The sequence below is a fragment of the Mustela lutreola genome, chromosome 17, assembly GCF_030435805.1.
Source record: "Mustela lutreola isolate mMusLut2 chromosome 17, mMusLut2.pri, whole genome shotgun sequence".
NCBI lineage: Eukaryota > Metazoa > Chordata > Mammalia > Carnivora > Mustelidae > Mustela > Mustela lutreola.
In genome coordinates, this window is record NC_081306.1 from 1,294,474 (window position 1) to 1,321,185 (window position 26,712).

The 26,712-nt window shown below is 56.3% G+C and overlaps 3 protein-coding genes across 6 annotated transcripts; 2 read left to right on the top strand and 1 right to left on the bottom strand.

Annotated features, from left to right (window-relative positions):
* The first annotated feature begins 36 nt into the window (after positions 1–36).
* On the top strand, positions 37–2,507 carry C17H16orf92 (chromosome 17 C16orf92 homolog). Its single transcript, XM_059155037.1, has 4 exons — positions 37–1,398; positions 1,693–1,851; positions 1,968–2,055; positions 2,272–2,507. The coding sequence occupies exons 1-4, from the start codon at positions 1,290–1,292 to the stop codon at positions 2,291–2,293; spliced, it is 378 nt and encodes a 125-aa protein (XP_059011020.1). The 5' UTR covers positions 37–1,289; the 3' UTR covers positions 2,294–2,507.
* On the bottom strand, positions 2,499–13,003 carry TLCD3B (TLC domain containing 3B). 2 transcript variants are annotated; one of them, XM_059155036.1, is made up of 6 exons: positions 12,603–13,003; positions 11,826–11,956; positions 7,195–7,278; positions 4,354–4,588; positions 3,826–3,921; positions 2,499–3,621 (listed from the first exon to the last, which is right to left on the bottom strand). In XM_059155036.1, exons 2-6 carry the CDS (start codon positions 11,948–11,950, stop codon positions 3,334–3,336), a joined length of 828 nt encoding a protein of 275 aa, XP_059011019.1. In that variant the 5' UTR covers positions 11,951–11,956; positions 12,603–13,003; the 3' UTR covers positions 2,499–3,333. The 2 variants fall into 2 exon arrangements, with proteins under 2 accessions (XP_059011019.1, XP_059011018.1); XM_059155035.1 differs by lacking the exons at positions 11,826–11,956; positions 12,603–13,003 and adding an exon at positions 8,157–9,046.
* Positions 13,004–20,272: 7,269 nt separating this feature from the next.
* On the top strand, positions 20,273–26,693 carry LOC131820136 (keratin-associated protein 10-11). Of its 3 annotated transcripts, XM_059155705.1 has the most exons (7): positions 20,273–20,392; positions 20,630–20,664; positions 21,487–21,630; positions 21,872–22,027; positions 22,590–22,723; positions 25,957–26,457; positions 26,613–26,693. In XM_059155705.1, exons 2-6 carry the CDS (start codon positions 20,659–20,661, stop codon positions 26,348–26,350), a joined length of 834 nt encoding a protein of 277 aa, XP_059011688.1. In that variant the 5' UTR covers positions 20,273–20,392; positions 20,630–20,658; the 3' UTR covers positions 26,351–26,457; positions 26,613–26,693. The 3 variants fall into 3 exon arrangements, with proteins under 3 accessions (XP_059011688.1, XP_059011689.1, XP_059011690.1); XM_059155706.1 differs by lacking the exon at positions 21,487–21,630; XM_059155707.1 differs by lacking the exon at positions 22,590–22,723 and having other exon boundaries at positions 20,274–20,392.
* Positions 26,694–26,712: the final 19 nt, after the last annotated feature.

Consider the following 26,712-nt stretch of genomic DNA (forward strand, 5'->3'; position numbering starts at 1 on the left):
CAGGGTAGGGGAGAGAGGCCGTCAGGACACCCCTGGACGTCAGACGTCAGCCTGTGCCTCCTCTCCGCCCATTTTCTCCTCCCTGAGCTTCGTCGTTTAGGAAATAGAAGCTGAGCAGAGCCAGGACCCACCTGACCGCGGGCTACTGTGAGGACACAGAGGGAAGCCCGAGGGCAAGAAAGAGGAGTGGGGATCCAGGGGAGGAGGGCGCCTCCCTCACGGGACGGAAGACACCCCCACCCCCCAACACGCCACGGACACGTGCCTGGCTTGGGGGAAGTCACAGAGCCCGCACTGGCAGAGACTGTCCAACAGGCATCTGTGTAGTCAAACCAAGAAGACCCTGAAGTGTCCTTGGACTGGGGGGGGCGGAACACATCGGTGACGGACAGGCCCGTCTGCCAATCAGACGAGAGCTAACTCTGAGGCCGAGAGGGCCCGCAGGATGGACGGCGGCTGTTGGGAAGTGACAGACAGCCAACAGCGGGGATTGGAAATGGGGAACGGGATGGTCCTTGGGGGACCCCACCCAGAGAGGGGAGCCTGCCTGGGCGCTGTGGGTGACCAAAGGGCCTGCCTCGAGATGGGCGGGCCTTCCCTCCGACCACCCCCAAGCCAGCCGTTCCCGCAGCAGCACCTTCTCCTGCGGCACCTGCGGGAAGAGGCGGGAGGAGGGCCTGGAGGAGCTGGAGCGGGGCCCTCGCGGCGGGGAGGGAAACCGGCGACCGGGAGCACTGCTGCCACCTAGTGGGACACGCCTGTTATTTCTCCTGGCTCCCAGCCCCAGGCTCATCCTCCGCGGAGCGCTAAGGGACACCCCCATGCCCTTGAATCTGGGGGCACAGGCAGGGGGTTGCCTCAGAGAGGAAAATGCCCGGCCCTGGGAAGTGTGCGTCGCCCACATGACTTTGCTCCTCTGTGCCTGGGTTCCCTTTTCAGTATATGGAGGACAGGCTAGCTGCGATGGGTAACGGAGTCCGTGTCGAGAGTGGATGGGGCTGGGGGGTCCCTGGAAGTGTTTATCCCTGCCCCTCCCCCCAGGAAAGACGGTGCCTGCACCTCTCCTTAGTCCCAGCTTCCAGCAAGCTTGTCCCGGGTCCCTCCTAGTTCTAAATGTTGGGACTGCCCCGTTACTGTTTTATCACTGGCATCGCCCCAACGATGAAGGCCCTGGGCAAGGGGGGGTCCTAAAGTGTCTTCTGATGCGGGGACTTGGGGGAAGGGTCCCAGCTCCCAGTGCTTTCTCTCGCCCCTCACCGCAGAGCTCATGCTCAGAATGACCCCAGGCTATGACATCACAGAGCCCCCAACCCTGTCCCAGGAGCGGAAGGGTCATGAGGCTGCGGCAGTGGGCGTGGGCATGGGCGTGGCTGGCTGGGCTGGCGGCCGTGGAAACAGGTGGGAAGCTGCCCTGGGAGCGGTGGGGAGGGGGCAGTCTTGGGGTGAAGGGTCGATCTGCCTTAGGAGCTGGGAGGCTGAGGAAGGGCCTTCCTCGCCCTCCACATGTCTCCTACCCTCCTCATCCTTCGCATGGAGAGCTCAGCTGATCCCTGAGAAGCTCCTGGAACAGAATCAGGCCCCTTCCCAGCCACGCTAACGCTGTGTGGCCTGGCAGGGTCCTGGGTCAGCTACAGCTTCTTGGGATGGAGGGCAGGGGTCTGCTTGGTTCTTGACATAGACTTTGTTCCCTAGCACCCAGCCAGGAGAGCACCAACACCTTGGCTCGGGGAGCAGAGTCTCTGTACTTCATAGACAGACCCGACTTCTTTGATTACCCAGACTCAGACCAAGCCAGGCTCCTGGCTGTGGCCCAGTTTATTGGAGAGAAACCGGTCATCTTTGTTAACTCAGGTATGAACCCACTTGAGAAGGGGCTGCCTTCCTTCCCAGGGCCTGGAGAAGAGCTGCCCTTGGCCCTTCCGTTGGAGAGGAGACCAGGTCCCCATCTCCTCCTCCTCGTCTAACAGGATCCACCTCCGATTTCTTCCATCACATCTTGGTGGGCGCCCTGGTAGTGGCCTTCTTCTTCCTGCTTTACCAGTTCTGCACACACATGTAAGGGCCCCCCCGCACGCCCCGTCCGCTGGCCCCGCCCACCTCGGCCTCCTACCTCCCCCGGCCCCTCCCATCTCCGCCGGCCCCTCCCACCTCCCCCGGCCCCTCCCACCTCCCCCGGCCCCTCCCACCTCCGCCGGCCTTGGGCGAGACTGTCGGACCTAAAAAGCCTAGAGAGGCAGGGGTGAGGCCCCCACTTCTGTCTCCATCCCACAGGAGCTGTGAGAGAGGGGCCTGAGGAGCCGCACAAGGGCCCGGGACTCTGCCCTGAGTGCCCAAACCCACCCTCCTCTCCTGCTGATGAATAAAAGTCTACTTTTTCCTTCCCTGACTGCTCCGTAACTAGGCAGGGCTTCCTGCCCCGTCCTGGGGTCATCCGCGCTTTCCACCCCCAGACCCCCCACCCTTCCCCGCACCAAACGACTGGGTGGAGAGGGCCTTGCTGGCGTTCACGCAGATCAGATCGTCTTTATTAGCGGTCTGGAAAGCACCTCCCAGGGTCCCCTGACCCCAGACCGGAGGAAGCCTTGAGAGGTCTGTAGCACCAGGGACATGCCAGGGCCCGAGGGCAAGATGTGCAGCCTAAAGGGGAAGAGACGGGGTGCCCCCTCCCCTGCCCCCGGGATTGCTCAGCACTGGGAAGGTGGGGGAGTAGCAGCCACCTCCCCCCCCACCCCCAGAGACTAGTATGGTTTGGGCGAGTAAATAAAGTAAGACTCGTCAGGCCGGCCTCCCCGAGAGAGGAGCCGTGCAGGCAGCTAGCCCCAAGCAAGGCCTGCGTGGGGGGAGGTTAGTTAGGGTGTCGCTCCCTCCCGGGTGGTGGTGGGGAACTGAGAGGAGTCTGCGGCGGGGGGCTGGCTGGGATGCCCTGGGCAGCAGGGCCTCCCCCACATTCTCTGAGTCCTGGTCCCCTTGAGTCGGTTTCCCCGCGGCCCTCTAGCCCTCAGGGGACGGGAAGTGATGGCCCCTTCCTCTGTCCTTCCTTCCCCAGGGCCCCAGGTCTGGTGACGGGAGAAGGGGTGTGCAGGAAGGGTTAGCTACCTTCGGCTCAGGCACTGCTGGGAGATGAGGCTCCGCTCCCGGCCTGTCACTGGCCCCCGCCCCTCGGCCCCTGGGGGAGAGGTCCTACCCCTTTGCTGTCCACCTGTCAGTCCCGAGGCTGTCAGGGCAAGAGGCTCCTGGCTCCCACCCTCTGCCCGGCAGCCCCAAAGCCCCGGCCCCAAGGTGGGGGGGTGGGATGGGGCAGGGGAGCGCCCCACCCCCGGGCGCCCCCCCCCCTCACTCCTGGGTCTGACAGGGAGAGGGCGGCCGGGAGCCCCGGGGCCGGAAGAGGCGGCAGGCCCCGCGGCAGATGAGGAAGAACCAGTAGAGCTGGGGGGCCAGGAGCAGCGCGGCGCCCAGGTTGATGTGGGCCGGGATGGCGAGGGGCACGGCGAGCAGCGGCAGGCCGGCGTGCCGCCCGTAGGCCCAGTACAGGTAGGGGAAGAGCAGCACCCGGCAGCACAGGAAGCTGATCAGCATCAGGGCCCCGTTCACCTTGTGCAGCAGAGTGTGCTGCTGCTTGTACTGCGGGGGGGCGGGCAGGGGGCGGGGCGGTCAGGGAGCGGGCGGGGCCCCGACTCCGCCCCCCTCCCCTTCCGCCCCCTCCCCGGACCCCGCCTCCCCTGACCCTAGCCTGCAGCCCCTCCCAGACCTGGTGCCTTGAAGAACCCCTGGAGCTCCCTGAAAGTGCCGTCCGCTGAGGCTCTCACACCCGCAGGCCCCTCTCACCTGGATGAGGATCTTGCCAAGGCAGACGAAGGGGGTGCTGACCTCGGCCATCAGCAAGCAGCCTAGAAAGAAATCTCCCTTGCCCTGACGCCACACCTGCGGAGAAGAGGGAGGAACTAGCCTGGCCTCACCCTGGACTCCCTCCCTTCTTTTCTCTGGGGCCACTTTTGGAGATGCTCAACTCGGAAAGTCTGAACACCTGTGTTCACCCTATTCACGGGAAGCCCCGTATCCCACCAACCATCCTGTGGGTGTGGAGGGGGGACTCTACAGCTTCTGTTACAGACAAGGGAACCAAGGCCAAGAGACCTGCAACAACAGCTCCCAGGCCCCACGGCTGGGCATATCCAGCCCGGGGCCAGGGGATTCCAGACCCTCTCAGTGCTTGGGGCTAGCCTGGTGCTCAGGAAACCCTCTCCGTCCTGGGACTGCCCTGCTGCTGGCGGACCTGGCCACAGGTTTCCCCGGGCTCCTATAGCACTGGTGTGAGCAGGACAGGGAGCCCTGGCTCTCGGCACCCCGACTCACCACCGACAGCGGGAAGCACACAAGCACCATGACGGCGTGGTGGAGAACCATGAGGAACTCCTTGTGCAGGTAGCCGCGCGCCACGGCCCAGGTACTGCCCGGGGCTCTGGGCCCCCCTTCATCCCCTCCGTGCCCCTTGACCTGGTGCTTGTGCCAGTGACAGAGGAACATGGCATAGATGTCATAGATGAAATAGGGCACGGCGAATTGCGTGTAGGCAGAGGAAAGCCAGTGTCTGTTGGGCAGAGAGAGGGGAGGGGAGATCAGAGAGGAAAGGACATGGACAGAGCAGTGGCCAGGTGCCTGGGTCAGCCCTGGATGTGCCACCGGAGTCAGATCACAAGGGATACTCACACTTGTGGAAGTGTGAGTGGACTCTTGAGATCCGTAGTGGAACCCAAGGGTAGACGGCAAGAAACTGGCCCAAGGTCAGATGGTCACAACGCCGGTAGGTAGGAGTGCTGGGAATCAAATCCAGACTGTCTGACCTCAGAACCCACCCCTTTTTCATATTCATTCATTCATTCATTCATTCATTCTTTCTTTCTTTCATATTCTCTCTCTCTGCAATATGGGGAGAGGGGAGGTAGGGAGAAGACACCAAAGGACAGCCATAGACCACAGGGCAGTGACAGAATGAGAAAGCAAGCTCAGGCAAGATCTGAGAGACAGGTGGGGTTAGGACAAATGACAGCAGAAGAGGCAAAAGCAATGGAGACGGATCGTACTGGCAACATCCATCGACACGCAGGCACTGTTCTAATATCCAAAACCTTTTACATGCCTAAATTTATTCACTCCCCACAGAAGCCCTATACAGAGTGGGGTTGGTTACCACCCCCATTTTACAGATGAGGAAACTGAGAGACTAGGTGACTTGGCCAAGGAATAACCAACCATGGGAAGTCTGCCGCCACTGTCCCTAGAAGATTCAAGATAGGTATCACAGAGAAGCCTCACTGGGGACTTGGTGGTACTATCAATGCTGCCTGTTCTGCCTGAATATGGCCCAAGCTCTTGTTGTTGTTGGTGGTGGTTTTTTTTTTTTTTTTTTCAGGTACAGCCAAGCATTAAGAAGAAAATGCTGAGCAAAAGGTGCCAAGAAGAGAGAAAGTTCTGTGTACTTTGAGAGTAAACAAAAATGAAAAGTGCACAAATATGCAACATTGCATTTTTCTTCTTGACTCAGCACATTGAGCACTTTCTCTTAAGCGTTATAGCCGCATGGCAGGTCTGAGGTCAGGGAACCGGCCCAGCTAGGTGGAGGGATGAAAGCAAAGTCAGCCAGAGTGACGCAGAGAAGGAGCTGAGACCACATAGGAGGAGCTGCCCAAGGGAGAAGAGGAATGAGGGTCTGGGGGGAGGCCAGCGAAGGATCGGGTGAGAGGGAAACAGAATGCAAACCCTGGGAAGACCAGCCAGCAAGGGGACAGGTATCCCACTCCAGGAGAGATGATTTGGAGCAAAGAGAATCTGGGACCCATGTTGGAGCATGAAGAAAGGCAAAAGGGAAAGGAAGCAGCAGCCCAGGTTAGACACGCAGGGCAGGAAAGCAGGGAGAGCCCTGGTGGAAAGGGGTTCGACTGGCCCAGGGGGAGTTGGAGCAGGAGTGGCTGGGAGAGCTAGCCCCAGGGGCCAGTGTGGCTTGCGGGGGGCCAGGGGGAGCAGTCCCGGTTTAACCTGAAGAGTTAAACCCGTCCCCCCCACTCTCAGCAGCTAGGTGTTCAGGAGCAGGAACAGCTGTTGTCCCCGGATCAACCCTGATCTTCCCCACCCACCTGAGGATTACAGGGGAAGGGACAAGAACAGACCCGGGGAGGGGGGTAGGAAAGATGAGTGGAGAGGTGACCTCTGTGTGAGAAGGCTCCTCTTGGGTCCGGGGCTGGAGGAGAAGGGCAGAGGGGAAGAGAAGCTAAGTGCCCCAGTGGAATCTGAAGAAAGAGTTAAGTGCCCACTGTGCAAGGGGCAAACTGCTTTGGGCTCACGCAGCTCAGCGCCTCCTCAGGGCAGCCCTTCCAGGAAGGGACTGTGCCTCACTCCACAGAGAAGTGAACTCATCTGTGGAGAAAGAGGGGCGCCGCAGGTCAGGGTCCTCCAGACTGTGCTCCTACTGCCCAACAGTCACCAGAGAAGGGGGTCAGGACCGGAAGTTAAGCGCGGGGTGTCTGTCTTCAGCACCCAGCCGGGCCATCCTGCAGCAGCCCAGGGGTCACCTGGAGCGGGCCCGTCAGCACCACGGACAGGGCCCCTCTGCTTCCTCCTCCCGCCCCAGCTCTCAGGCCTGGGCTTTTTTGGCAAGCACCGGGCACTGCGGCAGAGTCAGCGCCAAAGGCTGGCCTCTTCACCCTGCCCCGCCCCCCCACCCCCCACGGCCCAACCGTTAGTGGCCTTGTCTCTGCCATCTCGCTCCTCTGTCTCCCTCGTGCGCACGGAGCTGGGACCGGACACCTGGGTTCTGGGAGGGGGGCAGAGGGGTGAGCCTGGCATGGGAGGGAGGCACCCCCGTTGGGGTGCTGGTTCGAAAAGGGGTCTGAGGGAGGTAAGCGGGGAGGAAAGGGCACACAGGACTAGGATATGAGGGTCCAGGAAGCCTAGGAGACGCTCTGACAACCCTTTCTGGTCCCCTCTCCTCTTCCTCCTGGCTCTGACCTTTAAGGACAGGACATGGATAAATTTATCCCTGGGTGTTGAGTTGCAGCTAATGCAGTTAACTTGCTCAGTCCCAAGTGAAGGGCTTGGGGGACCACTGAAGAGGTCCCCTAGAAGACCTGGGGTCCTCGGGAGTGACACGCACACACGGGGCTGCGGGAACCTGGGCAAAGTTGGTCTCGTGGCACTTACTGGTCATCAATGACATGCTTGCAGGAGGTGGAGACGATGTAGCCAGCGGTGGAGGCCATGACCGCTTGGACAGAGGACACTAGCCTGGGGAGAAAGAGGGAGCAGAGGTAGAGGAAGGTTTCTTGGTTTCTCTTGTCTTTACTCTCCAGCTCCTGTGCCTCGGGCCAGTGTCTGCCCATCTCTGCCTGAGGCCGGCTTGCCCGGGGCTCGCCCCCCACCTCAGGCTCCGGGACCTGTCCTGCTGCTGCTCCTCAGTACACCGCACTCCTCACTGCTGCCTGCCTTCCCTTGGTCATTGGTGTTCCCGAGCGGTCCTCCTCTCAGGAAGACACCAGGGAGGTCATCTTGAGAGGAGACAATGCTGTTAACAAGGTGTTTTCCTTGGGAGGGTCGGGACAGGGACAGCACTGGATGGCAAGGAGGTTCCCCAGGCCTGTTCTCGCAGCACTAGGCCATCCGTCACCATGTCACTCTTTGGTGACCCCAAATTCCCCCAGCCAATTTCCCGCTCCCTCTCTGACTGTCCCCAGGCTGCCCTCCCCAACTCTGGCCCTCATTCCAGCATGTACAGAGTTCTGCTGTTCACTCCTCTGTCCCTTGTCCCCCCAAACATGTGCCCTGACTAATACACAGCTCTCTGCCCCCTGCCTGATTCCCTAATATCTTAACAGGAATGTTTTAGTCACATGCTGGTCCTGCTTTGGAGGGTGGGAGGGTGAATGGGGGAGAGGAAAGAAAAGCAGTCTGGAGACTAGTAGACCAGATGGCTGGGCTTGAACCCGGTCTCCTGGGACAGTGAGGAAGGTGGCGAGGGGGGCAGGAAGCGTGGAGGTACATCCCACCAACCGCTTCAGGAACCCCCAGTCCCTAACGGGCCAAGGGTCCAGGGAAGGACTGGGGCCCCTTCCACCCCGACAATGCCTGAGAAGGGGAGAGGAGCCGAGGGGAAGGACGCAGTTTACCTGGCCGAGACAATGACCGCGTCAGCCTCCTCCCAGCGCAGCTGGGGCAGCCGCTGGAGCGTGTTCTTGGAGAGGAGGAAGAGTCCGGGGAATACCACCCCCCCAGCCACCATTGGGGTCAGCATGGTGGCTCAGGCCACGGGCAGGGAGGCTGGTGGCCGCGAGGGGACAGGGAGGCCACGCTGAAGGGAGTTAGAGGTGAGGAAGGGAGGGAGGAAGAAAAAGGAAAAAGGGGCACAAAGGGGACAGGGCGGGGACAGGATGGGGACAGGATGGGGCCGCGAGTCGGACCGAGGAAGGGAGAAAGGGGGTCAATGAGACTGGGGGAAACGGGGCGAGACTGGGTGGAGGGAGGGTCCGGGGTGGGGAGCGCGAGGAAGCCGGCCGGAGGGCTGGCGCGAGGCCGGAGGAAAGGACTGGGTAAGAGGACAGCCGGGGAGAGGGGACCGGAGGGGGAGGAAGATGCGGTGGGGGAGGGGAGGGAGAGAGGAGGCAGGTGGGGGGGGGCTGACGTGCCGAGGCTGGGAGGACCCGAGAAGGCGGGGTGGGACTGTGGTGCCAGCCCTGGGGGGGGGGGGGGGGAGGGAGGCAGGAGGGAGGGAGGGAGCCGGGAGGAGCGGCCGGGCAAGGGGTCAGCGGTCAGCCCCGCTCTCCTGCCTCCCTCTGCCGCCACGGTCCCCGCCGCCTGGCCCGGGGGCTGCACGGGGCATTATAGAGAGTTCCTGCCCAGCCCCCTGCCCCCTCGGTGCGGAGGGGGAGGGGGAGGGGGAGCCACCGGCTTGGGGAGGGCGGGGGAGGGGTGGGGAATGATGGCACCGACCAGACACCAAGAAACCGGACCTGCAGCAGCGTCTCCCCATGCAGCTCTGAGCCACAGCAGCGGCTGCGACAGAGATGGGGGGGAGCAGAGAAAGAGGGAGGGGGAGGCCCTTAAAGAGACAGCAGCTGCGGCACAGGGGGCTGCTGGGGACATGGGCCGAGGGAGGGTTGGTTCTCCTGTTGGGGAGGAAGCTGTCCCTGGGGTCCCTGGCCAGCTGGGAGGGGGCTTGGAGCCCCCAGATGGGGGCTGGACCCTGTTTCCCACCAGCACATTTCAAATGCCTGCCATTTCTTCCTCTGCCGGTGCCTCCCAAAGCTTGCCCCTCAGTGGTCCGCTGGGGTCCCCAGTCCAGGGGCGTCACTCCAGCAGAGAGAAAAAGGGTTCCTTGGAGGAGGGAGTGAGACAAAGTGGCGCAGCTTGCTCTCTCTGAAGGATGAGTTTAAGGACTGGATGAGAATAAAAACACCTCAACACGGCCTCCTTCAGGCTCAGAGACCCCCCACATCCTTTACTCCAATGGGAAGGGGGGAAAGTGGAAGGTGTGGGTGACACGCCCCTAGGTCCCCTCTTGGCGGCAAGCCTGTCTCCTGATCTTGTCTAACATTTGCAAAGCACCTGTCTGGCTTTAACAGGTCAAGGAGTGGTCCTGAAGCCTTCTGTGGCCCTCCCCAAGGCCACATAGTTAGGAGAGGCGGGAGCCCTCCCATGCTGGGTATCTGAGTCGCGCGGGGTTTGAAGAAGGTGAGGAAAACTTCCTCCCTCCGAAAACCCGCCTAGAATGGGAGGATGTCCCTGCCCTTGTCCCTCAGGCTGCCTCGCCTTGCCTGGCCTCCCCTCAGCACTGGTCACATTCTTTTCCTTCAGGTTTATTATCTTCCAGTCTCCCCTTCCTGGGGGAGAAGGGGCTTCAAAGAATAGTAGTTTCCCTGTGGGAAAGGACCCCAGGGATTTGCTGGTTCAAACCTCTCATTCAACCGTGAGGAAACTGAGGCACAGTGACTTAGCCCAGGTCATGCTGCATGTCCGTCCAAGGCCCTGCTGGAACCCCATTGGGGCTCTGAGCTGCTTCTTGGAATTTGGCCTTCCTGTCGTGAACCCCACTGTCCTCTGGACTTCTGCATGATGTGGGGCCTGTACCCCAAACGGACTTTGGTTTCCAGGCCTATGCTATGGTGCACTTCAGTAAGCAACCCTGGGGGGCGCCTGGGGGGCTCAGTAGGTTAAACCCTCTGCCTGCAGCTCAGGTCATGATCTCAGCGTCCTGGGATCGAGCCCCGCATCCGGTTCTCTGCTCAGCGGGGAGCCTGCTTCCCTCTCTCTATTTCTGCCTGCTTCTCTGCCTACGTGTGATCTCTGTCAAATAAATAAATCCTTAAAATTTTTTTAAGAAAAACCACCACACAATCTGTCTTTGCCTGTCCAAACACCTTTCCCTTTGCTCCCCAAAAGAGGTGCAAAAGGCTGGATTTGCAATTTTGTGCTGCCCTCTAGTGGCACGCAGAGGGAACAGACCCTGAGAGGTCTCTAGCCTTTGGCCGAAGGAGTTAGGCACAACTTAGGAATAATAGTGGCCCTAGCTTCTTGACCTCAGGGCTTCCCCTAACGGGAGGAAAAGGACCCAACTACTACTACTACTACTACTTCCTCCTCTTCTTCTTCTTCTTCTTCTTCTTCTTCTTCTTCTTCTTCTTCTTCTTCTTCTCCTTCTCCTTCTCCTTCTCCTTCTCCTTCTCCTTCTCCTTCTCCTTCTTCTCCTTCTTTCTCCTTCTCCTTCTTCTCCGCTCTTCTCCTTCTCCTTCTTCTTGTTCTTCTTCTTCTTGTTCTTCTTCTTTTTTTAGGATTTTATTTCACAGACGGAGATCACAAATCGAGGGAGAGGGGGAAGCAGGCTCCCTGCCAGCAGAGAGCCCGATGCAGGGCTCCATCCCAGGACTCTGGGATCATGACCCGAGCCAAAGGCAGAGGTCTTAGCCCACTGAGCCATCCAGGCGGCCCAGGACCCAACTTCTTAAGTGTTTACTACGTGCTGGGCAAGAGGCAAGGTGGTTTATGTTCATTCTTAATTTAATCTTCCCAGATGGTAAGACCTATTTTATAGACAAGAAACAGGCTCAGAGATTTAGGGGAGGGGAAAAAAAATGATTAAAAAAAAAAAAAACTTGCCCAAGACAACACAGCTATGAGAACTGGCAAAAATGGATAGTTCCAAAGCCAAAGAACAAAGTTGAGTTTGAGGGGAGGATGGATGATCACAGGGCTCCTTATCTACTTGACTCAGGACTACAAACCTAGTCAATCATGGCTTCTCTTTGGATGACATGAATTACAGCAGACACAGACACTTTCCTGTCTTCCAGGAATCCACCTAGACACCCACATAAACTCTGCCTTCTGCCTGCTCCCTCTCCCACTGGTTTCCATGATAGCTCATGTATATATTAAGCTATGATGAACAGGTCAAAAATTGGCTGCGGAAGGGCCCAATCCAGCCCACAAACATGCTTTGTTTAGCCGTATGGTGTTGCCAGGATAGTATTTTCTTAAATTCTAACTTATTTGTCAGCGTTTGAAAATTAAGAGATTTCACATCAAAGCTCAACTTATTTTAAGAAAGAAGCAGGTCAGACAACATGGAGCCCCCTATTCTAGTTCCGTAGCGTTTGGATGGAGTCAACCAGCTGCTGCCCCATGGATGGGCTAAGCATGGAGTCCTCAAGCTCACCAGGCATCCCCAAACAGCCTACAGCCTTGTTCCTGCTTCTGCTTTCACCACTAACTCTTCCTGAAAGCAGGAGCCCAGCTCCAACCAGCCCCAGCCCAAGAAGGATACCCTCACCCTGCCCTCTTACTTGGACGCCACCGAAACAGCCTCTGCTCTCTCCATCCGCAGGTTGGAGTGGCTCTGCAGGCCCCAGCAGAGGACAGTGAAGCTCAGTGGGAAGAAAATGCAGCCCAGTACAAAGAACAGGGCCATGTCTGTCTGGGGTAGAGAAGGTGAGAAAAGATGAGCATGAGAACACACGGTGTCCCTCAGACTCTAAGACTCCCTTCACCCTGATCACTCAATGCCCCATGGGATCCATCCATCTGTAAGCCATCAGGTGTTGCTCTCCCCTAATCTCTTTGGGATCTTTTTTTTTTTTTCTTTTAAAGATTTTATTTATTTATTTGAGAGGGAGAGAGAAAGCATGACCAGGTCGGGGGGGAAACAGAAGGAGAGGGAGAAGCAGACTCTCCAGTGAGCGGGAAGCCCAAGGTAGGGCTCAATCCCAGGATCCCAGGACTAGGAAATCATGATCTCAACTCAAGGCAGATGGTTAACTGACTGAACCATCCATGTGCTCCTTTTCAGGACCTTTATTTCACTTTAAATATCCCTCATCCAGGACAGTTGGACATCTTGATTTTTTTTTTTTAAATCAAGCAATTACGACAATTTCATTTTCTCCCTGTAATCCTTGGTGCTGGTCTACACTTCCCCATGCATCTCACACCTTAAAATTTCTTCTCTTCATCCTTCAACCCTAAAGATGTGTGCCTGCTCCTTCTTGGGAGCTCCCCGCTACCCCGCCCTCTGCCCGCCCCCGAGCTCCTCCCTTCCCCTCTCCCTTTTCCTGGGTTCTCACCTCGAGGGGCAAGGTGGAGGCTACAGACGGAGGCTGGCGGTTCTCCCCAGCACCCAAAACTCAGAAAAAGGAAAGAGGGTGTTCAAATGGTAAAGATACTTGAAATTTAAAAATAATGCTTCTTAAAAAAGAAAAACCAAGGCATTATCCCATTAACAAAGGGAAGTGAAAAAAAAAAAAAACAGAAAACAAAACAAAAAACCCCCAAGAAAACACACCCCCTGAAAACATACATATTTACATATGTGTTATTTTTGCCTGGAAGAGCCTCCCCTCCCCTCCACTGCAGGGAGGGGAGGGGTGCAGAAGGCCCAGGGGTGAGGCAGGGAGTCGGGGCCCGCCATCCTGCATCTCTTAGGCAGCTTCGAGGGGACCTTCTTTCAGGACACCAGGAGGGTGTCAAACTGCAAGGGCACGAGGCTGAGGCCGCTGGGCGGAGGCAGTTGAAGGGGGCGGGCACACCTCGCTCCCATTGGTGGGCGGGTGGACGGTGTAGAAGAGGCTCTCCTCCCCATTGGCCCGCCTCCTGAAACATGCGCCCTATCAGATGCTCCTCTGGCGGGGGTGGGCTGTGCGGGGCTTTCGAACACAGAACTGACCAATTAGAATTCGTCGCGGGCTTGATGGACAGCTCCGTTTCAGGCCCCGCTGAAAAAGGGGTCAGGAAAAGGGGGGAGGGGGGAACACGAGCGCCCCAGGACTCGCGGCTGTAACAGGCGGTACAGTAGAGGATCATAGTTAAGATGGCACTTTCTAGAGTGGGACCATCTGGGCTTCAAAATCCGACTGCGGATAATAAAAGAAACTGACTGTAGGCCTCCCTTTGGATGAAGTTCAAAACGGGCAGAAAATCTTTGGTGGAAAATCAGCGCTTAACTTGCTGGGGAGCTCCTGACCGAGGGGAGACCCCTGCGAGCCTTCGGAAGCGTTGGGATTGCCCTTACTTTGATCAGGAGTGTACACACAGGTAAACGTGCCCACGGCGTACCCTTAAAATGTGTGCATTTTATTTAAATGAAGCTGGAATTAATTTTTAAAATGCTAAACAAATGTAGGCTCTTCCATTCCCTGAATGATGGTGGGCCAAGCTCTGTGGACCTCAATTCTTCATCTGTGAAGCTGGTATAAAATGAAACCAGGTCATTAAATGATACTTACAGAACATTTACTGTGGGCCGGACACTGATCTGAGTGCTTACAAATAACTCATTTCCCCATTAGCAGAGGAACAGCTTTGCGGGTTGTGTATTATTGTGCCTATTTTAAAGAGATGGGAAAACAGAGGCACAGAGAGGTTTGGTACCTTGTCCAAGGTTACACAGGAAGAGAACGAGGATTTTTAAAATCCTATTTTCTGACTGCATTGGTCTCTATAAATTTTTTTAACTCTTTTTAAGATACTTAAAAAAAATATTTTATTTATTTATTTGACAGAGAGAGAGGTCACAAGTAGGCAGAGAGGCAGGCAGAGAGAGAGGCAAAAGCAGGCTCCCTGCTGAGCAGAAAGCCCCATGAGGGGCTCCATCCCAGGACCCCAGGATCATGACCCAAGCCAAAGGCAGAGGCTTTAACCCACTGAGCCACCAAGGTGCCCCTGTTTTCGTTTTTTGTTTTTAAGATTTTATTTATTTATTTGAGAGAGAAAGAGAGCACAAGGAGGGGGAGGGGCAGACAGAAAGGAGCAGAGATGGAGAAGCAGACTCCCTCCTGAGCAGGGAGCCTGACCCCGGAACCCAGCCACAAGATAAGACTGTTAAAGATGAAGCCTTTAGTGGCCGAATGAAACATTCTCCCAACCATCTTCTCCTCATCCTCTGAGGAGGACCCCTTGCCCTGACTGCATAACCCATCATGGGTAACGACTCAAGTCGGAAATGTTTGGGTTAAAGCCGTGTTTCTCCGCCCTTTCTCTGCCATTATCCTCCCTAAGCAGCCTTTTTAGACATTTTGTTTCCTAGTCACCATGTCTCACCATGAAATTCTGATAACACAGATAAACTGCATATCTGTGCTTAGTATACTAAAAAGAGGTTTTTTTAGTTTGCTTTGGTTTTTTTTTTTTTTTTTTTTTTTTTTTTGGTTTTTTGGTGTTTTTTTTTTGTTTTGTTTTGTGTTTTTTTTTTTTTTTTTTTGCCACCGAGAACCTATTTGTGTCCCCATGGGGGCGATATTAGCCCTGTGAAGGTCCATTAGAGCCACCATCCCCACTCAGGTTCTTAGCCAGAACACCCGAACACACCATCTCAGCATCCGATGAAACACTGCTGGTCCCATTTCACAGACGCACGCGGCGAGACGCTGCATTAATGATCAAGGACTGAAATGGCTGGTAAATGCATTAGGAATCCAGAGACCTACGGAGATCCTAGCTCAGCCACTTAACTATCTTCTTCAAAACTGCGCTTTCTCACACGGAACATGGTGGGATTGGTCCAACGAGGTCTTCTCTAAACCTCAGGGTTTGTTTTGTCCGTTTGTTTTTGCCCTATTTGACCGGATAATAGCAAATATCTGTACAGTGCATACTAGCCCTATACATAAACGAGCTAATGGGGTCGTCACAATAACCTAAGGAGGAGATACTAAAGATTATATAACCTAAATAACCTAATAACCTAAACATTATTACTTTCCGTTTACAGAGGGAAAATCGAGGCACAGAGAGGTTGCGTGATTTGCTCAAGGTCACACAGGCAGTTAAGTGGCATAGCTAGGATTTGAACCTCGTAGTCTGACTGGCAGAGTACCCACTCCTAACCGCGCACTTGAAAAGGAAACTCTTTATCACTACCGAAAATAGAATACCAATATCACTTGCGTAAATAGAAGGTAACAAAAAAAAATTAATACAATGAAAAAAAAAAGTGTTCTAACCTTCTAGCTAGATACTTTCACCTGCTAGGAATTCTGAGCTGGAGGCCTGCACTCTGTTTTGTTAAAGACAAGACAAGGCAAGATAAGCACGGATAGAGAGGTGTTAAAGGGCTTCTGGCAGCAAAATGAGACATGCTCCTGGAATAATCAGAAGTGTTGAAGAGGAACCTGAAGAGGATAGCTTGCGCCCGCACATGCGTGCGCACCCTGTCCTGCAGATGGGTGAAGAGTGTAAAATAAACCCCAGATCGGACGTGTTCCACGCACTGTGATCCCTTGTCAGGATGTTCTAGGGGTGCCTCAACTCCCAGGAGGAGGAGGGGAGGCCGCGTCCGTTCTGGGGGCGGAGGCGGGGGGCGGGGAGCAGCCCTTGGGACCGCGCCCAAGGAGAGGGGCCGTGTGGGTGGCCCTCCCCCAGGTGCCCATCCAGGGACTCTGGCTGTTTTCCGCCCCAGCCTGGCTCCCCAGAAGAGTCTCTCACCCGCACGCTCGCCGTCCTCATGCACCTGTCACACAATTCACGGCTGGGGCGGGGGGTGGGGGGTGGAGAGGGTAGAGTTTACCGGTTCCTACTACTCCAGGCTCCTATGTCCAAATGCTGTCTTGGGCATCCTCTCCGCCTGGGTGCTCGGAGCCTTGGCCCTAGGAGGCGGGCGTGCAGGTGCGGTATCACCGAAGGCCTTGAGTAAGTAAACAGTAAGCAGCCAGAAGTGGCCTGTTTCCCACATGATACCCAGGGAAGGGTCCAATTCCCCCTACCCGCGCCCTGGGGAGAGTCGCACCCAGTGTGCCAGAGCATTTATTATTTAGTACTTTTATTGTACCTGTCGCAGGTTAGGCACTGTTCGAAGTGAGCCCAGTCCCACCCTTTACCTGTGCAGTAGAAAAAGCAGAGGGGCCCCATCGGCGAGTGGAATGAGAAAATGACGAGTCTGGCCCTTTTGTCCCCCACAGACCGGCTGTGTGATCTTGGTCAAGTGTCAGAACCTCTCTGAGACTCAGTTGTATACACACCAAGTTCCGCTGCCTGGGCTCAAATTGTAGCTTTGCATGAGGAGAACTCATGCAAGTGATTTATTGCTTCTTAAAATAAGGAAAGGGACAGGAGCAGTCCCCTCTCTCCCTCGGGCTATAGGATGAGTCAGTGAGATGTGTGTAAAGCACAGTTCCTATGTGGGCCCTTGTAAATCTAGGATATGCATTCCGAGTTGTTCTGGTTCTTTTTTTTCTTTTTCATGAGCCTGTCTTCTATGCTGGGGACTCCACATACCTTTCCTCCGATTATCACGAGCCCCACGTTACGGATGAGCGAGATTCAGGCTCGTGAGGTCAGCTGATTGCCCAGGGTCACACAGATACACAGTGGCACAATTAGAATCCATCGCCTGTCCTAAAATTCTTTTTCAACCGGGTCAGGATTCTTTTCCATCCATAAAATGGGAGTAATGAGGGGCACCTGGGTGGTTCTGTCTGTTAAGTGTCTGCCTTCGGCTCTGGTCATGATCTCAGGGTTCTGGGATGGAGCCCCGCATTGGGCTCCCTGCTCCGTGGGGAGTCTTCTTCTCCCTCTGCCTCTCCCCCACCCCCTGCTCCTGCTCTCTCTCTCTCAAATAAATAAATAAAACCTTTTAAAAATTAAAATAAAATTAAAGTAAGATGGAAATAATGGTTCATGCCACTCGGGTCTGCTGTTAGGATTAAATAAGATAAAGTCTGGGAGAAGGGCTTGATTGATGCTTACTCTAGCTCTGGTCACCCTAACTTCTTATTCCCTGGGAGTCACTACCTGAGCACAGGACTTTCATTTTCCTAAAAGGATGCTGATAACCTCCTCTTAGTCTCTGGGAGGCAATATCGTCTGATGTCCACAGGATGGGTGGAAAGTCTAAGATCAAAAAATCGGAGCGGCTGGGTTCCAGGTTCCGTTCCCATGCCTGCGGGCAGGCCTGGCTGGGTGTCTCTCACCTCCTGGGTGTTCGGTGGGTCTCAGATCTCCTGCCCGCCCCATAAGGACGGAGAGTCCCTCATCTTTTTCTCTCCTTCCTGGGGGCTGTGCAAAACGTCACATGGTCCTATCTGACATCTCTAGCTTTAACCGGAGGAGAGGGAGACCTTGTGGTTGTGCAGCTGTCATGAAGTCAGTTTCTCCCTGCCTCCAGCAAATGGTGTGATGTGGGCAGAAGTGGTCTTGGCATAGTGGGTGTGTACGTCACCCGTCCATTGGTTTGTTTCGCCCAGAGGAGGCCCGGTGTGCTGTCCACCATCCTACATAATGTATGAGCCGTGGTAGGAACAGAGTACCATCAGCAGTCAGTCTGACCACTGCAGGCCGTGGACGTGTCCAGAGGCCTTGCCAAGGCTGACGTCTCTCTGTTGGCAGGAACAGCACAGAGGGAGGGAGTCTGTGTCACCTGAGGCCTTTCCTGGGGCTGGGGTGGGAACTGCCTGTCTTGGGCCTCAGGATTCTGCAAAGAATACAGGGCAGACAAGAAGACGTCCCCAAGAAGGCAGTCTGACTCTAGAGGCAACAGTGGTGACACTGGGGACAGCTAGCCTCTGAGAGGGCTGGGGGTGGCGGAGCAATGGTGGGTGGGACTCTGTGGCTGAAGGTGAGAAGGGAGATTTGGTACAAACCCTGGCAATTTCTGGGGTTGCCTCGTGGTGCAGGAAATCCCCAGGGAGAGCAGCAGAGATGAGGTAGGAATGGGTGGAGGCCATGGACAAAGGTGGGTATATGGTGCTGATGTGGAAAACAAAGGCGGAAGAAAATTTTTTTAATTTCCTACAGCCTGTCGACAAGTCCTTGAAACAGGCAGAGTGACATTCCTCTTGGGACTCAACTGTCTCAAGGGCAAAAGGCAATCCTAGCCCATCCCCCACCTCCGGGGATCCTGTAAGCCTACTTTAACATTCAAAAATTCTTTGGAAAACTTCCTTTATCTCTGAGTCCCCCAAGATGCATGTTGGCAATCATCCTCCAAGCATATCGCCCATAGATATACAGCTGAAGGGTCTCATGCCTAAGGTTTTATTAGACGGAATAAATGACCTTTCCCAACAGCAGCTGGCTCCCTTGCTTCCAAAATTCCTTAGAGACTTACACTATCCCAGACCTCCTCCCAACTTGAAAGTATACAGTGGGCCACTCCTCATGACCCCAGGGCAGTTCTGCCCACAGGACCTGCCCAGTGCTTGAATAAAATCACTTTTTTGCACTAAAGATGCCTCAAGAATTCTTTCTTGGCCGTAGGCTTGGAACTCTAACTTTTTTCCCTACATCACTGTTTTCAGGGGACGTGCCGGATGCAGGACATGTGGATGAAGCCCGAGTCCTCTGTGTGCTTATGTGAGCATACAGAGTGCAATCATGTATGTGTAGATCCCAAAAGGGCAGGAATGCAAGTTGGGAGTCCAGGTGGCTTGAGAGCCAGGGGAGGACTAGGGCATCTCGGTAATAACCCTTTCTTGGTGGATGGCATCGGATTTGATTCGTTCATGGAATCAGTTGAGTACTTGCTGGAGGCCCCCAAGATCCTACCAACTGCCAGGGCTTGGGATACGGGAATGAATCAGATCCAGGCGCCTGCCATCTAACCGTCTAACGGGGAGCCAAGCACCAAAGGGGAGAATTCAAAAACCTTGTCATCAGTGCTGGAATAAGCTTGTATATTAATCAGGCGCCCAAAGCAGCCACTTCCACCTGTGGTTGGCAGTAGGCAGGAAGACCTCCCTGAGGCAAAATCCCACAGAGGCTTGAAGGTTGAGGGAGTTCCTCAAGGTTGAGGGAGTTCCTCAGGGGAAAACAGGGGAAGGGCGTTGTTCTAGCAGGCGGAACCGTATATGCAAAGGTGTGGAGCTGTGGAAACCTTTGCACGGGCTCAGGAGCCTCGCCCAGATCCCATCAAGGAGAAGATTGGAAGAATGTGGAACACAGAAGAGTCTGACTTGTTTCCAGATCACCAGATCCTCCTCCCCCAGGGGAATGTGCGCCACACGTGGGCAGGGAATTTGCTTAATTCTCTGCTGGTGGCCCAGAGTCTAGGGGAGATAGGCGGTTCCTGAACAGAGGCAAGACAGGAGCGGGCCAGCCTGGTTGAGGTGGACAGTCCGCTAAGCATTTGGACTTTGTCCTTTGGAGGTTTAAAATAGAAAAGACGCGGGCGCGTGGGTGGCTCCGTGGGTTAAGCCTCTGCGTTTGGCTCAGGTCATGATCCCGGGGTCCTGGGATCGAGCCCCGCATCGGGCTCTCTGCTCAGCGGGGAGCCTGCTCCCCCCACCCCCGCCTGACTCTCTGCCTGCTTGTGATCTGTCAAATAAATAAATAAAATCTTAAGAAAAAACAAAATAGAACAGACGCGGGATCTGAGTGGGGGGATCCCTTGGCCTGGGACCCGAAGGTTGGGGAGACCCGCCCGGTCTACACTGGAGCGCCGCCAGTAAACACTGAGCGGGGTCAGGTCGACGGGAAGCAGAAGGCGCCACGACCGACCCGGCGGCTTTTTCACAACATCCCCGCGAGGCAGGAGCGGTGCGGGGGCGGAGGGGGGTTCGGCGCGGTTCAGCGACCGCGTCCGAGTCACGCAGCCCGCTGGCCAGTCGCCAGGGCTCGGTCTCCCCTTTGCGGCGCCGCCGCAGGACCCAGCCCGGGGTGAGGCTCGACCCGGGCCGCTGGCGGCGGGAAAACCCGGCCGGCCGCGGCGAAGCGAGGCGGGGGCCGCCCCGGATCTAGCCCGGGCAGAGCGACGCGCGGCCGCGAGAAGGAATTTGGGTCTCGGCGGCCGCCGTAGGAGCGGCGCTCGGGTCGCCATGGCAACGGCCAGAAGCCGCGGGAGCTTCTGGGCGGTGCCGCCGCCGCGGCCCCTTGGACGAGCGCCGCGCGGAATCCGCGAACTGTCCCCCCGGCCCCGAGGGTGCAGGTGCTGGGGACCGGTCCCCGGAGGGAGCCAGGGAGCGGGGACAGCCGGGGGTGTGGCCAGGGTCAGCCTGGGGCCTGCGAGGGGGACGCCTCCCCGGGCCCCTGACCCCCCACTGTCCGGACCAGGACGATGTTCGGCTTCAGTTTCTCCAAGTGGGAGCTGGGGGGCTGGGTAGTGGGCACGCCCGGTCCGATGGCCCCTCTCAGCCTCCGAGACCCGGACTTTCTCTGCTTGCAGGTCCTGGACTGACGGCGCTGTCCTGACCCATGGACGTGAGTCCCGGGCCCCTCACCCTTTCTTGCAGCGGCCCCCTCGGGGCCTGAAGGTCACTTCCTGCCCCAGCGCAGACTGGAGAGGGGACTGTTTTCCCAACAGAGACCCTGCGAGCTCAGGACCGGCGCTGGGAGAGCGTGCCCGGGATAGATAGCCCTCGCGGGCAGAGCACGTTTCCGCTCTTCTGGCGGGACGAGACGCTTGCCTCGTAATCGTAACCGAGGAGGAAAGGCATCTCGGGCTGGGGGAACAGCCGGGGCAGAGACTCGGGCGTGGGAGGGCGCCTAGACGTTTGGGGAGCTGCTAGGACTTCAGTCTGGCTGGAGTATAGAGGGGGAGGGAGGGAGGGAGGGGGAGGCAGGGCTGGATTGGGGCTTAGGCGCTGAGATAAGTTTGGACTGAGTCAGTGGGAGCCGTTGATGGATTGTAAGGAAGGGAGGGTACGCAACACAGCTGGTGTGGAAGGGGGCAAGATTGCAAGTCGGAAGACCCTTGGGGAACAGTAACGTCACCTGAGGGGTGGCACCCTAGAGCCGAGGAGTCAGAGATAATAGGTACCTATGGAGAGGCATTTTGAGAGCAAGATCAACAAGTCTTGGAAAATTCTCAAATGACCCACAGATCCGGATGGGCCTGAGATGGGGATGGGAATTTGGGAAACAAGAGCGTGTAGGCCTGATGAATGAATGCCCCTCATCCAGGGGCTGTTCCTCCCCTCATCCCAACCAGCTCCGGCCGGTCAGGTTGTCCCTCCTGGTGTTTCTGTGTTCCCCACAGCCCCCTCCACCTCCTTGTCACCTCTTCCTCCTGTGCTTGTCCAGGCCGCCTCTAGCCCGTGGAATCCAACCCCGGCTCCCATCAGCAGTCCTTCCCTGCTGCTCCCCGTCCCTGCCATCGTGTTCATCGCTGTGGGCATCTATTTGTTGCTGCTCGGCGTCGTGCTGCTGACTAGGCACTGCCTGCTGGTGAGGGGCCTGGTGGAGGCCAACGGGTGGGCTCCGGGGAAGAGGAAATGGGCCGCCAGTGCCCTCATCTGCAGGCCTTTACCCTGAGGCTCCTATGCTGTTTAGTCCCTGCATCTGCCCCTAGCAGTTGTGTCTTCCCACCCGCCGCCCCCCCCCCCCCCCCCCCCCGTGTCTTCCCACCCGCCCCCACGTCCTCCCACCATCTGGCTCAGGTCTGAACCCCCTTCCATCTCCTACCTAGGCCCAGGGCTGCTGTGCCGACTGCAGCTCCCCCTGCAGGAAGCAAGGGGCCTCTAGGCCCCAGGACTATTGCTGGACCTGTGCAGAAGCCTGTGACTTCCCTCTGCCCAGCCCAGCCCACTGCCTGGATGCCTGCTGCCCCCAGCCCACGGAAGCTGTGAGTTCCCATCCGAGCCCTGCCCTGGGCCCTCTCTGGGCATTCTTTTGTTGGTGGTGGTCAACAAACATGGATTGCTGAGCATCTGCTTTGGGCTGGGCTCAGTTCTGGGGACTGGGTCAGTGGGGAGACAGCCAAAGACACCTCAAACGGCAGCATATTACATACTCTCTGGTGCCACAAGCTACTTGGAGAAAAGAAAACAAGGGTGGCAGCTGGGGGCAGGTGTGTAACCTGAAGGGCATACGGGGTTCTGAAGATGGTGGTTAAAAGAAAAATCAGCCCAGCCCAGAGCGCCTCCGTTCACCGAGTGAGGACAATGCCGCAGATCCCGTGCTCCCTTATGGACATTACCATTTACTCAACAGCCCCGAGAGCTCGGTATTTTTAAAAACCTGGATACGTATAGTTCTGAGTATGAAAAGCATTGATTACAAAGTGTGCATGTAGAAATACATAGAAAGCACCAGCGTAGAAAAAAGCTCGCTAACCAAGGCAGCTACATTTTGTGTATGCCCCTCGTGTACTAACAGACAGCTGTCCCTGCTCTGTTACCTGCCAGTATTTGGCAAAGATGGGGTCCTGCCGCAGATACTCTTTCATCCCTTCTGCTACTTGCCTTTTTGACTTGACATCACACCTTGACACCCCCCTCCCCGCCACCGCCAACCGTCCTGCGCCTGTGTATGTAGACAGGTAAGTATTTCTGTCCTCTCTTTGCGGGGCGGGGAGGAGTTGGCTGCGGGAGGTTTGGTCACTTCTACAATGTTACACAGCAGAGGCTAGCACAGCGAATTGCTCCATTGTGTGTCGAAACAGTCCTCGGGGAGAAGCCTGGCTCCCGGAGGACAGGCCACTTTCGTTTTTGTGGGTTGAAAGACGGTGAATGGAGTTGACCACCTTCCTATTTTAGGCTCTGATTTAGGCAGGGACGCTCGTGCCCTTGAAGTGGTGACCTTGCCCAGGAGGAAAGAGGGAGCATCAATGATTAAGCGAATTCATAACTTGGGCTCACTGTAGTTGGTCAAATTCCTAGGAGATGTTTTGAGTCTTAAAGGAAATTACAGGACCAGAGGCTCTTCTCTTAAAAAAAAAAAATAAATAAAATAGAGTTTTCTTCTGTTTTCCTGGGGTAGCTTGGAAAGGGAGCCCAGGATGAGGATAAGGGGCCGAAGAGGGAAAAGACAACCCTGGGTCCTAAAAAATCCCTATTTTATAGGAAATGCTCAATTACAAAACGATTTATGGCCCCTTGTCCAGGGTATGCGGTCCCTTGCCTCCTCTTGTCCGTCCGGGCCTCTGCTCGGGCAGGGTGACAATGGAATAAGGTGCAGGGGATTGCAGACCTGCACACTCTAGGACCTGATCTACCTGGCTTCTGCCAGCACCAGGAAGGAAGGATTCTAGAATGGCCACAGGGCAGGATCGTCTTGTCTTTGAGCTGTCTTTGCACGAAGTACAGTAAAATATCTGTTCTTCAGTTTCCTTATAGTAACAGTAACAACCACAAATAGGACAAGGCTCTTGTCTACTTGACAGCTGTTAGAAACGGGCTTCCAGGGGCTGGAGTGACTTACCTGAGGCCCAGGCTAGGATGCAAACCCGAGTTTCTCTTCCTCTCTGGGGGAGACACCTGCCTGCCCTGCTGTTTTCGCCAAGCAAGTGGCAGAGATCGCGCTCATTCACCCACTCCTTCACCTACTTAAGGATCTACGCAGTCATCACCAGGGCCCGGTGCCAGGCCCTAGGGGCTCTGCAAAACAACCTGGACCTGGCCCCAACCCACATAGGGCTTCCATTGCAGCAAAAGACAGAGAGGAAGAAGTGGGCAGTTACACTAGAGCAGGAGAAATGAGGTGGTATATAGTGAGATTGCTGGGTCTCAGCCCTGTGTGTGATCAGAGACGTGGAGGAGACAGACACAAAGCCAGGCCTCTGGGCCCCCCACCCAGGAGGTCAGGCTGGGGCAAGGGATCCATGGAGAGCTGTGGCAAGAATCCCTTCCTTTTCTCGAGTGCTCGGTATGTACTAGGCAGCGGGCTCAGTTCCTTCCACTGATTCCCCGCCGTGAGCCTCTGAAGCAGGCATTCTTACTTGTTTCAGAGATGACCAAACAGGCTCAGAACATGAGCAGGCCCAAGGTGGGCATGCATTTGGTTCAAATCCAGGCCTGAGCTCTGGACACCACAGCGTTGCAAAAATCCGGGGAAAGGGAATCCAAGCCGAAGCTGTAGAGTCTCAAGAGGCACACAAGGGTTAACAGGCTTGTGGCATTCTTGTTTATGTACTGAAGTAGCAGATTCCTTCCAGAAGCCACATGGCCGCTTGTGAGAGTCGAGAAATCCATTAGACAGTTATTAATGACTCGCTCTAAACCTTTCCAGTGGGCAGAGCCCAGAAATGCTTTTAATTCCCTCTCTCCGAGGTGAGGGTGGCAGAGCACACAGCGCCGCACACGGAATGACGGTGTGGCCCCCCCAAACCCACAGAGCCCACTTCTTCCCAAACTGGGACTCCCCAGGGATGCCCCAAACCACCCCCTCATCAGATACAAGGAAACCGCTTCACTCCCCCTTCTGCCATGGGGCTTCCAGTCTCCTCCTTGGGAGACAGTCCTGCTGAAGGCCACGCCAGCCCAGTTCAGACCCCTGTCCCTCTCTCCAGCAGCTCCCCTTCCCTCACTGGAGCCCCTAGTGATATCTGATCTCCGCAGTCATCTGACACCGCACCCCCAAACCTCAGCTGTTGCAAAGGTCATTCCCCTATTCTTGGCTTGGCCTGGCATCTGATTGAGCCGTGCAACTGTGGCTGCCAGCTAGCTGGGCCTCAGGCCTCAAGGAGCCAATATCCTGGCGCATCCTGGGTGTGTCCCACTCCAGCCGCTTGGCCGGGCTCCAGTCCATGCATGAAGCAGTGGCGGATCACCCCCGTCGCTGGGCAGGAGAGGAGTAGGTTGAAATAGACCAGTTCTCTCTTCTTGTCATGAAGGGCACGCAGTCCTATTCCCCAAGAGACAGACCCTTCTTTTTCCCCCGGGAGCTGAGGAGTTCTCTCTTTTCCCAAAGAGGGGAAAACGCTTTGATTGCTCCATTCATTGGGCATTCACTCGTGCCTCATGTACCTGCAGAGGGTGAGTCTTCGTGCTTGCTCAACGGGGATAGGAGACGAGCTGTCCCCTGTCCCTGCAGAAGGTGATAGCTCTGGGCCTGGGAGGCAGTGGAGTCATGGGGGATCTCCGTCTCTGAGCCTCCGCTCCCTCTTTTGGAAAGAGGTCTCCATGCAAGGTTCTGATAAATAAAAGAGTTGTGGCTCTCGGAAACATTTTTTTAAAAATCTGCCAGTTACCATTTTCAAAGACAACTGAGATTTTTCAGAATCATTCATGATTACAGTCTGTGCCTTGCAGGGAGCCGACACTCAGAAATAATGGGCGGGGTCCTGCAGTTCGGTCTCACACCGAGGAAGAAAACAGAACCAGGTTCTTGTTGTCATGGAAGGAAAATCTGTGTGTGCTCTCCCCCATTTGCTCCCTGGGAACTGAGTGAGGCCACAGGGATACAGCAGAACCAGCTTTGAGCGGAATGTCAGGACTTCATGGAACAGGATTACTTGGTTTCTCAGTCTCCTTGCCTTTAAAAGGGGAAGAAGGAAAGACACACACCCCTCTTCCCCCCCCCCCCCCCCCCCGCCGCCGAATAATGTCTTCCAGCTCCTGGACTCGGTTGTTTGGAACGCTGCCTCCCTGTTCATGTCCCAACAGCGCAGGGAATTGATCTGTTCCCAAGAGTAGTAGGTGGTACCCTCTGTTCCACTGGGCAAATGTGGCTTCCCAGGCCTCTCTGTTCCTTTCTCCCTGGAGAGGGAAACAGCTTAGGGGACTGGTTGTCTTTCTCCCTGCTCACCTCCCCGCCCCTCTCTCCCTCCCTCAGGGTTGGGCCCCCCGCTGCCCTCGCTGCTGCCCGCTCTGTGACTGCGCCTGCGCCTGCCAGCTGCCTGACTGCCAGAGCCTCAACTGTCTCTGCTTTGAGATCAAGATCCGATGAGGACCCGGAGTCCTTGCCCCTTGGAGAGTGGCCAACCCCCGGGGCCCCCACGCCCCGTTCCCTGACGGGGCCTCCAGGCACCTTTCTCCAGGCCCCTGGAACCACATATGGCCTGGCTAGCTCATTGGGCTGTGCAGAGCCTGGCTCCCAGCAGAGCAGGACTCAGAGAGCCCTTGGCCATTTGGACTGTCCTTTGGAGGGCCAGGAGGGAGAGGGGCTAGCACTCTGGCAGAGGACCCCACGGGCCTATCCTCCTCTCCATGTAAACCGTTATCATTGAAGGTGAGGTGGGAGACACTGCTCACCACAGACCACCTATGGGACAGACTTGAACCTGCAGTATGAGGATATAGGGCTGCCCCAGCCACACCTTGCTGTGGATTCTCGGTGAGTGTCATGCCTGCATCTGCTCTCCCGGCCAAAGGAATGGTCTCCCCAGAATCAGAAGAGCCTCCTTCAGGGCCCAGAGGGGCGGGAGGCTAGAGAAGGCGGCCGGGAGGGCCACAGATCCCAGGCTCCTTTCCTCTTCTCCCTCCCCACAGATCCCTGTGCAGAGATCGATTTCTCTTGACCACCTCTGAGGGCTTCAGGCTGGATTTCCAAGAAAATTTCCTCTAAGGTACTGGCGAGTGGGCAGGGGTG